The sequence below is a fragment of the Alexandromys fortis genome, unplaced genomic scaffold, assembly GCF_014885135.2.
Source record: "Alexandromys fortis isolate MF-2015 unplaced genomic scaffold, M_Fortis_MF-2015_v1.1 scaffold_225, whole genome shotgun sequence".
Lineage (NCBI taxonomy): Eukaryota > Metazoa > Chordata > Mammalia > Rodentia > Cricetidae > Alexandromys > Alexandromys fortis.
Window position 1 is genome coordinate 1422235 of NW_026068119.1, and position 13677 is coordinate 1435911.

General features: G+C 40.3%; 1 protein-coding gene across 5 annotated transcripts in view; it reads right to left on the reverse strand.

Moving 5' to 3' along the window:
• Window positions 1–4443: 4443 nt before the first annotated feature.
• Window positions 4444–13677, reverse strand: part of Gab3 (GRB2 associated binding protein 3) — a 122519-nt gene continuing 113285 nt past the window's right edge. For 2 of the 5 annotated variants that reach the window (XM_050124947.1, XM_050124943.1), the window contains exons 9-10: window positions 9756–9872; window positions 4444–7625 (exon numbers count right to left, since the gene is read on the reverse strand). In XM_050124947.1, coding sequence (XP_049980904.1) covers window positions 7512–7625; window positions 9756–9872 — 231 coding nt within the window. In that variant the 3' untranslated portion in view covers window positions 4444–7511. The remainder of the gene's footprint in view (window positions 7626–9755; window positions 9873–13677) is intronic. The other 3 variants (XM_050124945.1, XM_050124946.1, XM_050124944.1) reach the window with 3 other exon arrangements.

Sequence of the window (13677 nt, forward strand, 5' to 3'; positions counted from 1 at the left end):
CCCTTATCTAAAACTGCAGACACTAACTGATGGAAATCATAGGGGGTAGCTCTAGCATTAGAAGCCCAAGTCCTTATCATTTCCTTTACACATGTATTGTGCAAGCCAAAATTAACAATAGCCTGCTTAATTTCTTTTAGATCATTCATTGCTATTGGCGTCCATCTAGCTTCTCTGACTCCCTTTGAGCCTTTAGAAGTTGACGTTTTGTCAGAATTAAGTATAGGGGATGTCGCTAAAACCTTGGGTAAGCCAGTTCTAATAGCTGGTGTTGGCATTGGATCCTGTCCTTGTGCCTTATTACTCTGTTCACCAGCTCCAATAATTTCTTCAATCATTTCAAGTCTTTTTATTATTGTCTTTATTATTGCCTCTTTTGAGTCCTGAATCTCCTGACCTACATGAGTTTTTAGTAAAGATAGTATGGTTCTTGGGAGTGCCATATTCTTCCTAAATGATAGAATATGTAAAAGAATACTAAAACCTAGTAGCCAGTAAATTAAGTTATCCTCATAGTCATATAAACCTTGCATGATAAGACCCATTGTATTGGTAGCCCAAACAGTTAAATTCATGTTGGAAACGAAAACTGCCATATTATCTATTATCCAGCAGGTGGCGCTGTTGCCAAGTTGTGACGAAAACGGGTTCCTGTTTGAGGGTCTGCCTGCAACGAATGGTTCCTGCCAGTGGTGACCTCTGGTTTTGGAGCCTGTTCTGGAACTAGCTCTTGTAGACCTGGCTGGCCTCGAACTCACCGAAATCTGCCTGTCTCTGCTTCCCGAGTGCTGAGATTAAAGGCGTGTACCACCACTGCCTGGCTGGCCTCAAACTCACAGAGATCTGCCTGCCTCTGCCTGCCTCCCGAGTGCTGGGATTAAAGGTGTATGCCACCACTGCCTGGCCGGCCTCAGAGATCGCCCTGCCTCACTGAATATTATGGGCCTGAAGGCCGAGTGTATCTCGGACTCGGCACTGAGGCCTAAGTCACGAACTAAACAAAAAAACGGTGTACAGGGAACCATAAACCCAGAATCCAGGGATAGAGAAGAGTAACCCGGAAGCTGTGTATGCCTCCACATGACAGAGTCACCCTGAGGGGTTGCAGCTTCCGCAACCGGCAACCGCGTGCTCTGGTTCGCACCACTTAAGAGCTGTACTTGCAAGGGAAATTTAAAAACGACTCAGAAAAGAGTAAACCATGCAGGCAGAGACTACGCGGGCCTGTGGAGTTTAAATCCACGTGGGGAGGCAGATGATAGGGTGCGTGGGGACTTGAAGTTAATCTGAGGTGTCTAAAAAAATATAAAGAACTGTAGCAAGAAAAGCCAGTGCGTGATAATTTATATTAAACTGCTGGCTCCATGCACAAGGCACAGGCTACAAGGCTGCCGCAAGGCACAGGCCACACGGCCGCTGCAAGGCACAGGCCACGGCTGAGGAAGGGAGGGCTCGTGCCAAGCTGAACTCACCGCCGGCAGCCGAGTGGGGGAAGGAGAGGTCCTAAAAGCCCCACGTTGGGCGCCAGATGAAGGCGTAAGTCACGAACAATGCCACACCAGTTTGGAGTTATGATTAATAGAGTGGTTATTTATTTAAAGGGGAAAAAACTTACAGATCACTGTCCCAGACAACAGCCATCTGCACAACCAGGAAGGGAGTCTAGTCGCTGGCTGAGCAGGAAGTGAAGAGAGCGAGTGGAGGAAGTAGCCGTTTTTTTAAAGGGAGAGAAACCACGCCCCAATGGGCTGGTATCTCAGCAGCTATTGGTTGGAGGAGCGGAAGGACCTCCCGCAACATGTGACTGCTGGAATTAAAGGTGTGTGCCACCAGTGCCTGGCCCCTATGGCTGACTAGTGTAGCTGCTGGGATTAAAGGTGTGTGCCACCACTGCCTGGCCTCTATGACTGACTCGTATGACTGCTGGGATTAAAGGTGTGTGCCACCACTGCCTGGCCCCTATGGCTGACTAGTGTAGCTGCTGGGATTAAAGATGTGTGCCACCACCACTTCCTGGCCAATATGGCTGACTAGTGTGACTGCTGGGATTAAAGGTGTGTGCCACCACTGCCTGGCCCGTATGGCTGACTAGTGTAGCTGCTTTGCATTCTGATCTTCAGGCAAGCGTTATTAACTAAAATACATACGGAATATCACTGCCATTGTCTTTATTTCATCAAAATGGTAATAGGAGCTCAAGTACTCTGGACTGACAGCTGCAGAACCTGCACAAAACTGAGCTAGGCTCTCTGAATGTGGATGACAGTTATTTGCTTTGATTTGTTGTTGGGGAGCTATCAGCGGGACCAGGACTTATCTCTGATTCATAAACTGGCACTTTGGAGCCCAATCCCAATGGTGACATATCATTTTCAGCCTTGATACACAGGAGAGGGACTAGTCCTGACTCAATTTTGTTGACTCCCCAAGTGTTGAAATAGGAGCAGCGGGGCTGCGTCCCCGGCACCCGGCCGCCCGCATGGCTAGCTTATGTCTGAAATAATTACACGGAAACTGTATTCTATTAAACACTGCCTGGCCCGGCTAGTTGCAGCTTCTTATTGTCTAGCTCTTACATATTGTTCTAACCCATTTCTAATATTCTATGTAGCCCACGAGCTGGCTTACCAGGGAGGATCTTAATCTGCGTCTGTCTGGCGTGGGAGCATCATGGCGACTCTCTTGACTCAGCTTCTTTTTCCCAGCATTCTCTTCTGTTTACTCCACCTACCTAATTTTCTGTCCTATGAGGGCCGAGGCAGTTTCTTTATTATTAACCAATGAAAGCAACAGATAAGATCAAGACCCACCTCCATCACCCAAGGGAGGCGTTAACCCCTCGGAGCAGTAGATGGTTTAGATGGGGGAAGGAAGAGGATGAGAGAAGAGGAGGGGGAAACTGGAATTGGTGTGGAAAATGAAAAAAAAATGATAAAAAGAGTGTCTGTCACATAGTAGGTGGTCACTAAAATTTGTTGAATTGAATGGGAGTGTCAATAGAAATGAACATTTTTTAATGCCTTGGTGCTTAATGTCTTCTACATCCAAGACAATAAATGTTTCCTGTATCTTCTAGTTGTTTTAGAGCTGTGTATCTTACAGAAACTTGCTAATCCCTCAAAATTCTTTCTTCCATCCTCTATTGGTAACTGTTTTATCATGGTATATTTTATATGCAACAAATGTAAAAATATCAAATTTATAGACTGATCAGTTTATGTATGTGTATATATCCATGTAACCATTACTTATACTGAGAATCAGAACATTTCCTTCCTTCATTTCAGAAAGTTCTTTATTACTCTTTTCAATCAATAATAGTTTTTCAGGACCTGTAGAAATAGCTCAGTACTTTGAGCTTTTGCTCTTCTTCCAGGAAACTTGAATTCAGTTCCTAGCACACGTATTATGTGGCTAACAACTGCCTATAACTTCAGCTCTAAGGAATCTGACACCCTTCTTCTGGCCTCCACAAACACTGATATATACACCCAAATAAAAGTTATACAAATAAAATATTTTTAAAACAATAGTTTTTCTAATCGAGTTAACCATTATTCTTACTTCCCTAACCAAAGTATATGAAAATGAACCAAAACAACTCATTTTAGAATAGTAGAATTGAAATATTTTGAAATGTAAGGGCAAACATTGAAACAATTAAAAAATTCAACATAAATACTGGTTGTGTAGTTTTACAAAATGAAATACATGGATTAAAACTAATGGAAATAGAGACAGTGGGGAGTAGAGGCAAACTAGGTTGGACAAAGCAGAGGGAAATGGAAGTTGATCACTCATTTTTCCATTGCCATCCACCTGGATGTGATGTTTATGTGGAAACAGAAGTGAGAAAGGCCAATTTTATCCATCTGGATGTCACTCCCATAATGGGGCTCCCTGCATTGGGAAAGTCGTCCTACCACAGTGGTTCATGTCATAAATGAATCTAGGGTGTTTAAAAAATGTTTTTAATTTTTATTTATCTTTGTTCTCTGTGAATATGTCTGCGATTTCTATGTGTAAGCATGGGTATTCTCTTGTCTCTGCCTCCCATCTCCCCTTCCTGGGATTATGGACATGTGCTACTGTGCCCAACTTTACACATGTTCTGAGGAGTTTAACTCAGATCCACACACTTGCAAAACAACCACTTTTACCCACCAAACCTTCTTCACAGTTGTGAATCTAGTTTTTGATGAAAAAAAGAAGATGTCAAGATTTGGCTAAGTAGAAGTATTGTTTGTGACAGCCATCTACTCAACTATTTGCATTCAAGTAACATGGGTATGTCATTGCAACTAAGTATGATTAACTTTGTCATACTTGAAAATATAATGAAGCCTTTATTCAAGTATCAAGCTTTCCAAACATGTGACTTATTTACATCTATATATTTACATCTTCAATTAAAATTAATAAGAAATGACTTCAGTCACAGTTTCTCCTTATAAAACTTTTATTAATGCCAGAAATGAAATAGTAAAAGTGAAAGAAAATTGAAAACTCGGTGTCATTGTGAGTACAGAGATGATATGAACAGGGGGTACTAAAGGAGATCATTAAGAAGAGGAATGTTCGTGGGGCTTCTTTAGTTTGGACACTGAACTACATGTCATGATGATTCGGTTGATTCCATCTCTATAGTGAAGCAACTACAGATAGGTTTTTGTGCCTTTATAGGCAGGCTGTGTGTGCCTCAGGCCTTCTTCTTCCCTAAGGAGAGCTTAACTCCTCACCAGTCCTGGGTTTGCAACTTTCCCAACTTTCAGGTTGAAGGCTTCCTGTTCCCCATCCTGCACTGGGGATAAAATGGAAAGGAGTTACAGAAAACAGTAAAATTAATATCAGCACTGTCCTATTTAATTGGTTCCTAGAGTTCCTAGGAAGATGTCCACTGCTGTGGCCTGTGCTATCATTCCTACAACAAACCAAACCAAGTGCTGGATTAGAAACACAGCCCTCATATATATACAAAAAAAAGATTTAGATGGCATCACTTTGTCTCAGTGGTAGCTTTCTTAGGAGCATTTGCTGTCTCCAGCTTACAAATTACTTGTACTTTGTTTTATTGTGCTCTTATGCAGGCTTCCTTCAGCAGTTTCATCAAAGCAGGGTATAATTGTATACATCCTGAAAATGATGTCATCTTTCACTTTGTAAAAGAGTGCCTATTTAGGGCACTCTTGTTTTAAATATATCTAAAAGGGTTGTATTACTTATGTACTAATATTGAAAATACATTCTTAGAATGTTTCGTAGATAAGATAAATTTGAATATTGAGTGAAATTCCCTGCTGGCAACTTCAGCTGTAACTTCTGTCTTCATCCTTGTGTGGCTCTTGACCCTTAGAGTTATAATTTTTCTGCACTAGTTTTTTCCCTTGGTTCAAATACAAGTATCTCACACCTGGGAAAGCTCTGCTCCTGTCTATAAGAATTGACAGTCTGCAGTCCTGGATTCCTGCTTGGGATTTCTGTGATTGTCAGTTACAAGAAAAAGAAGGAACTTCCTCACAGGCTCTAGCCTGTGTGTTGTGGTTTGGGGTTGGATATGAGGGCCAAGTGTACTAAGGTCCTTGAACTTGTTTAAAGTACTTGACACTTTCCCTATTTTTCCACACTGAAAAAAAAAGATGTATACACATCTGTTTTGAAAACCAAAGTGATTTCTTGTATGATACGAAAAAATATTTTGTCATTTATTTTCATTTGAGGCAGTGTAAAATGTTGACATCCGATGTCAAAGTCTACAACTTCTCTGTCTACACTGATCCTCATAGAACTGGCTGCCTATTTGATCCATCTTCATATATAAGAAGCAATGGCCAGGATGAAGTGGCAGAGCTGGAACTGTTAATTTCCCAGTTCAGTTATATCTTCTCTCTGTAAGTGCTCTGAAAGATCAGAAAGAAAATTCACTAACATGCCATTCCCAACTGAGACCTTTGTTTTGGGTTCCTCAGCCTCCAGAACCATAAAGGAAACAGCTGAATTTTCAATCTCAGGACTTAAGTCATTTTTCAAGTGGAGGAGAAAACAGTCAGGAAACCCAAGAGCAGAACTCTTTGTTAAATTTGAAACTGCAGTCAGGATGCAAAATAAACAAACAAAAAATTAATTAATAAGCAGATAAATGCATTAATATATAGATGATTTTTCAGGTAATTTCTATCACTTAAAAGCTTTAGTCCCTATAGGGAAACCAACAACAATGTATATATTCCCTGAGGTGCTAAAAATTTCTCTGCCAGCATCTATCAGCTTATAAAGCAAAGAAAAATGTTTATTGCATATGAGACTATGGTCAAGAATAGATTTCAGACTGACCACCAGGAGGTACTATAGCATTGTACAGAGTTCCTTACTGGAAATGTTTCCCTTTCAAATACCAAAAGCACCAGTGAAGATCACCATGAAAAGGCGAGGTAATAGCTCATCTTATGTCTGCAGGTATTTCCTACAGGTCACCAAGACTGACTCAGTTGTTGGATTTCACCAGACTTCTCAGCAGTAATATAATTCAGAAGAATAGCACTACCATTGATAGTCTGGACAACTATAAGCCCAATGTTGTGCCTCAATTCTGTGAGTGATTTTGGTCAATATGTTTACTCTCCTGTTTCTTGGTTTTCTTTTCTTCAAAGTGAAAGCAATAGTCTCTGCCATGTCTTGTTTCTGAAGTCTTAGAAGATAGGAAAAGATACATACAAAAGCATGCTGGGCAAAAGGCAACAGTGTTAGAATAGCGAACTAGTACTACTATTGTCATCTAATATGCTCATCATGGAGCCTTTACTGAGGAGTTACACTTCAACTTTTGCCATTCCCTAATATCTACACAGATTCACTACCCATCACTGGAATTGTGTTGACTTGGGAATAGAAATGCCTGAATTAATGAAGTCTTTGGTGTAAAGACTTTAGATGTACCCGCCACCATTGCTAGATTTGATCTCCTCAACTACGTCTTCAGTGGTTGTGACAAGACCAGCTCCAAGTCCACTTTACTGGGGTAATTTATTATTATAATCTAAGTGTAGAGGACAGGATTTCACATACTGAAGGCAAATTACATCATCCTGTTGGTACTAGTTCCAACTTTTGCTCCAAATACTCTATTTTGACAAAAGTTTACCAGGGTATTTGGAAGAACATTTTTGTAATCTTTTGCTGTTGTTGTTCCTACTTTGCCTGAATGAATGCCACTTTTTTACTTCTCCACCTGTGGCTGTAGCATTCTTTTTCTCTTTCTCTTTGACTATGGAATCAATGGCAAGTATCCCTGAGGCTGGAAAAATGAACATTTGCTGCAGGCTCTGGTGTTGGGGACTGGACTCCCTGAACTCAGTGCATAGGCTTTCTTCTAAAAGTTTTTACCAAGACTCCCCAGAACACACATTTTTCTTGTTTTTGCCCTATACTGGCCATTGGTATATTTTTTTGAATGTAAAAATTGCAAACATACTCCCAAACTTCCCTGCTGCACAGTTTGCCCAAGCCCACACCTCTCACACTTTGGATTGCCTCTCATCAGTCCACTCCTGCTTGGTGCTCTGGAGAGCTTGTGTCTTCTGCTCATCCACTTGGACATAGTCTACTCTCTGCTCTTCTGAAAGAAGTTTCTGAAGAGGGAGAACAAGAAGGCTTTAATTTCATCTTAATTTAAATGTTCTTTGGCAGATTACATTTGCTTCCTCTCCTCCCTATATAAACTTGACACTTATATGTGTATTATGTTTGTAAGCATTTCTTTAGTTGTTTTATTTGCTTAGATCAATAGGATTTAAGTGGAAGTGATTTATGTTGACACTAAGTAGAAGCATCCTGAAACTGTCTTTTCCCCCCCACAGTTTTCCCCAATAGCCTTTTAATCTGATTCTACATCATCTGTCCAAGTCACATTCACCGGCATTTGTCTGAATGCCTAATATAATTTCTGTACTATCCGTTAAGATTCTTCATGACCCATAGACTCCTACTGATTTCTCTTTGAAAAATAAAAAAAAATTGTAGCTCCAGCAATATCTTAGCATACCAAACACCTGTAGATGTATATCAGAGAGGTGGTATACACAGGCAGCGCACATGCACTTTCTGCTTTAACTGAAGAAAGCTAGAATCTTTATAATGAGCTTGACCTGCTGGGGTTGCATTAGTCACTTTTCTCATTGCTGTAACCAAAATCTGATAAGAAGTCACTTAAGGGAAGAAGAAGGGAATATCTGGGCTCACTGTTAGAGGGGAGACAGGCTTTTATGGGTGGAGAAGGCATGGCAGCAGGTATGTGAAGCAGATGGTAACCTTACTCCCACACTCAGTTAGCAGAGAGCATTGAATGCCAGCATTGAGTCTATTTCATTCATTCCATTGCCCCCGGGGAATGGTCCTGCCCAGAGTTCAGTTAAGATGGGTCAGCCAGCATCAGTGAACCTGATCAGCTTGTTTTCTCCTTAATCAGTTAGGGACCTAGCCCATGGGACGCGCCACTAATTTCTGAGTAGGTCTTCTGTCTCCAGCTAAAACTCTGGAGAACTCCCACTCAGACACCTCCATAGAGAGCTATCTTCTAGCTGAAACTCAGTCTTCTCTCTTTTTTTCCCCTCTGACAAGAGCCTTGGATTGAAGGTTGTCTGCAACACAAAGAACCTGGCCTATAAAAGTCTTTCTCAGGAGTGATAGCTAAATGTTACTTTGTTTCTGTAAGCACCTGAAATTTTCTGCTTTGAGTGGCTAGCTTACTCAAACTGACAAATGTATCTCCTGTATTGTTTCTCTCACTCATCTCACTTCAATGCCAGAACAGTGTTTGGGAATGTAAAGAGACACACAAATGGAATCATTCTATACATTCTGTTCAATAGGTTGCTTTTTAGCATCAAACAATACATTCTTAGTGTGGATCATGACCATCCCTTCCTCACATACCGTCATCATGAGGCTGTCAAATGTGTGATATAAGTTAATAGCTACTCACTTAATAACCACTCAATTCTCATAGTCCTTGATGTATGTGGCATTATTTGTGATACCTACTGTATAGAGAAGAATACTACCCAATGGAGTTGAAACTGCATTCAAGGGCATTCACTGAGATCCACTTCAACTTAGAGCTCCTTTCACCATTCCTTAAGAACTAGACAGACTAAGCCATTATTTGTTCCCTAAACAAACTCTTCCTATGCCTCAAGAACCTGTATGTGCCTCACCCTCATCTCTGCCTAGGGACTTTTTCTATAACTTCTATGGCCCCAAATTCGGAGAGCACGAATATTACATGTATCTACACACAGGCACCTAGAGAAAATATCCTAAAGAAAACATACTGGGATTTAATTCTTTCTGGGGGTCAGGATTAAGGTTAATTTTAGCATTTTGATTATAGACATCTTCTAAGATCTAAAGAGAATGCACATGTTTGATCATTAGAAAAATCTCCAGCAGTGGGATCAGAACCTGTCCATAGCACACGAGCTGGCTTTTTGGAACTCATTCCCCATGCAGGGATGCCTTGCCAAGTCTTGACGCAGGAGGAGGAGTTTGATCCTGCATCGACTTGATATGCCATGCTTTGTTAACTCTCATAGGAATGGAGAAGGAGTGGATGGGAGGGGGGAGTTGACAAGAGGTGGGGCAAGGGTACAGGAAGAGAGGAGGGAGGGGAAACTGTGATTGGTATATAAAATAAAAAAATTAAAAAAAGAAGAAAAAGAAAAATCTAAGCAAAAATGAAATCACCTGGGAATCATTCCTACCTGCTGCACAGGGGCTGGTGATGCTGTATTGAAGTCCAGGGCCAAATAATCCAGGCTGAATTTCTTTGTCCAATTAAGAGCACTACTACTCATGGAATTGACTGCTCTATATTCTTCCTAGGAACCAACATCACAAGACTGAGATCAATAATGAATAGTTAAGGGTGCATGTGGGGGAAAAAAAAGCTATTCTGGGCTTCATCCAAACAGCTGCTGCCAGATCATAAAAGGGTGATCTGGGCCCTGCACATTTGAGTAAGAGTTGACATTTCAGCCAGGCATGGTGGCGCATGGCTTTAATTCCAACAGTAAGGAGTCAGAGGCAGGTGGATCACTGTGAGTTTGAGGACAGCCTGGGTCTACAGAGTGAGTTACAGGATAGCCAGAACAGTTACACAGAGAAACCCTGTCTTGAAACAAACAAATAAGTTGACATTTCATATACAGTACCATAAGGTGTTAGAGGCACTTGCTGCCATATCCAGGTTTTTAAAAATGATTTAATTTTTTTATGTGCATTATTGTAAAGGTGCATGATCCCCTGGAATGGGAGTTACAGATAGTTGTGATTTGCCATGTGGGTGGTGGGAATTGAATCTGGGTCCTCTGGAAGAACAGCCAAGGCTTTTAACCACTGAACCATATCTCCAGACCCCATGTTCAGATTTTTAATGAGGGTTCTGGGGATCTGAATTCAGATCCTCTTGGCAGGAACTTCTAATTTGTTAATGTTCTTTATTAAGATAATAGATATTCCTGGCTTGACATTTTAATAGCTCATCTTACTGAGTATTGATAATAATACAGTTTTTAAAAGGTTTCTCCTTCTAGCACTGTTGTAGAATATTAGTTTAAGATGTATTACATTTGATTATGCTATGGAAGATTTGCTTTAATGATGCAAGAATGTGCTACATTCTTTTATGTTGTATTTGTTAAACTCTGTGAAGCTGTGTTACTTTGCTTGTCCAAAACACCTGACTGGTCTAACGAAGAGCTGAAAGGCCAAGAGCAAGGCAGGAGAAAGAAACAGGTTGGGCTGGCAGGCAGAGAGAATAAATAGGAGGATAAATTTGGGAAGAAAGGATCAATGATCGAGAGGCAAGAGTGAAAGAGGGAGGATTCTGGGGGCCAGTCGCCCGGCCACACAGCTAGGCATGGCTTAAGAAAAAAAAAGGGTGGGGGTATATAGAATACAGAAAGATAAAAGCCCAGTGGCAAAAGATAGAAGGGAAAACTTGAGCCAAGAAAAGCTGGCTAGAGGAAACAAGCCAAGCTAAGGCTGGGCATTCATAAAAAAGAATAAGCCTCCATGTGGTTTGTTTGGAAGCTTCCTGAAAGCCCAAAAGAGTAAGGAGTAAAAAAGCAGCCAACAATATAGCACAGTTTTTGTTCTTTTCCCAGCACTAGGGAGGCAAAGACAGGTGGATCTATATGAATTTGAGACCAGCCTGGTCTACATAAAGAGTACCAGGCCAGTCAGAGCTACCCAGTGAGACTCTGTCTCAAACAAAACCAAACAAAACAAAGCAAAACAAGACAACAACAAAAATAATCCAACCAAACAGTAATAAAAGCAAATGGTCAGAAGACTAACATATGGGGCTGGAAAGATGGCTTAAGAGTTAAAAGCATACACTGCTCTTCCAGAGAGAAAAGTCAACTTATGAATCTGATGTCTTTGGCCTCCAAGAAGACCTACAATCATGAGCACATACCCCTCCACACACATACACACTTTAAATCTTTTTAAAAAGGGTTAACACAAGCTGGGCGGTAGTGGCATACACCTTTAATCCCAGATTCGGGAGGCAGAGGCAGGTGGATCACTGTGAGTTCGAGGCCAGCCTGGTCTAAAAGAGTTAGTTCTAGGCACCAAAGCTACAGAGAAACCTGTCTCGAAAAAAAATGGTTAACACATATTTTGCATATTTGAGTAAAATTGTTAAGTCCTGGAGTTTCCTAAAGGGGGTATTACTGGTTTGTTTTGTGAGTAACACCTAATTTCAGGATTTAGAATCTTTTGGGCTGCTGAGAGAGCCTAGAGATCTATTATCTTCCAACTTTCAGAACCAGTTGTAAAGGTTTGGCTGTCAATCAGATGTGGAAAAAAGAGAGCAGAGAAATCTCATATCCATTTGTTCACCTTGTTTGTGATATTGTGTCAAAAGATAGAGGGAAGGGCAGGCAACAAAGAACAGTAGACGATTGAGTATGATCAAAGTATATTATATACATATGTGGAAATGTCATAATAAAACTCTTTTGTACAACTGATGCACATTAATAACATTTTTATCAATATAATATTTAGAAACTAGCTTTCCTTCCTCCTACACTATGGCTTGGGTGGATGAACTAGCAGGTCTGGCACGGTAGGTGGCTCATATTGCAGAGCCTTCCATGCTGGGGAACAAGGTAGGAGAGTATAATTGCCCTGGTCCTGGTGAGATAATAAGGGAGCTGTGCATGGGTTTAAAGGCCCAAGATCCTGAATATAGAGGACAGCTGCCTAACTCAGATCTTTCTTATCTGTCCTCTTTTTTACCATCTCCCCTAATGTAATTTCCTGGTATAAGTTGCCTAGCTTTAATAACTAATATATATAGCTTGGCAGTGGTGGTGCACGCCATTAATCCCAGCACTCGGGAGGAAGAGGCAGGGGAATCTCTGTGAGTTTGAGGCCAGCCTGCTTTACAAAGTGAGTTCAGGACAGTCGACGACACAGAGAAACCCTGTCTGGAAAAACAAAACAAAACAAAACAAAAACCCATATAATACATATCCTTAGTATATAATAATGCCTAGTATTGTCCATTTTTATTTTTTGTTTGTCTTTTTCTTTGTATTGTACATATGACAGAAAACATGATATTTATCTATACGAATATGGCTTCTTTCAGTGAACAAACCTACAGCCAGCAATACACTAAATGGGAAAAAACTGACGGCTTTCCTCAAATATTGGGAATGAGACAAAAGTGTTCATGTTCAACTTTTTCAACATGACGTTTGATGTCTTACCTACAGCAATAAAGCCCAAGGTGACCTTTGACCTATGTTCCTTTCCAAGGACTTAAGAAGACTGAATAGACTGATTTTTATTAACTATTGATAGTATGCCAGAGAATTTTAAATATAAACAGATCATGTTTTAGAGTGAGTAGGAAAGACCTAACTATAACTGTCACCATGCTTGTCCTACCTCAGTGTATAGTGAAAAATAGTACCCTTTGAGAAGCAGAGAATTGCAACTGTTCCTAGGTGCATAATGTGGGAGAAATCAATTATTAACAACACTATAAGTGGGATATAGACACTTTAAGGTGACTATAGCTAAATGAATATTATATGGGAGTAGAAAGGTGACTAAGGATGAAAATGTCATAATGAAACATAATATTTTGTATAAATTATGGCTGTTATTTTTACAAAAATAAATACTAAAGCCACACTAAGATATCACTATACACCTATTAGAATGCCTAAATTTTTAAAAATTTAGTAATTGCAAGCATATAGACAAGGATGTAGAAACACTGAAATTCTCATACTTTACTAGCAGGAGGACAAAATGCTGCAGTCACTATGCCAATATCTTATAAAGTATGCTTTAGAAAGTGTCTTATAAAGATACAAAGATATTTTACTAAGTATCTTTCAAAGTTAAATATAACTTTGATAAAATAATGTGTGTATTGAGGAGAAGGGTTCTTTAGATGAAGAGTGTAGAATCTATGTGTCACGACCACAGGCTAATAATGACACAAGTACATATTCTTAGACTCTGAGACAGTTACTGTTTCCAAAATTAAAGGTATAAAGTAGCAACAAAAATTTTATGGTTGGGGGTCACCACAACATGAGGAACTGAATTAAAGGGTTGCAGCATTAGGAAGGTTGAGAAACATTGACCTAAAAC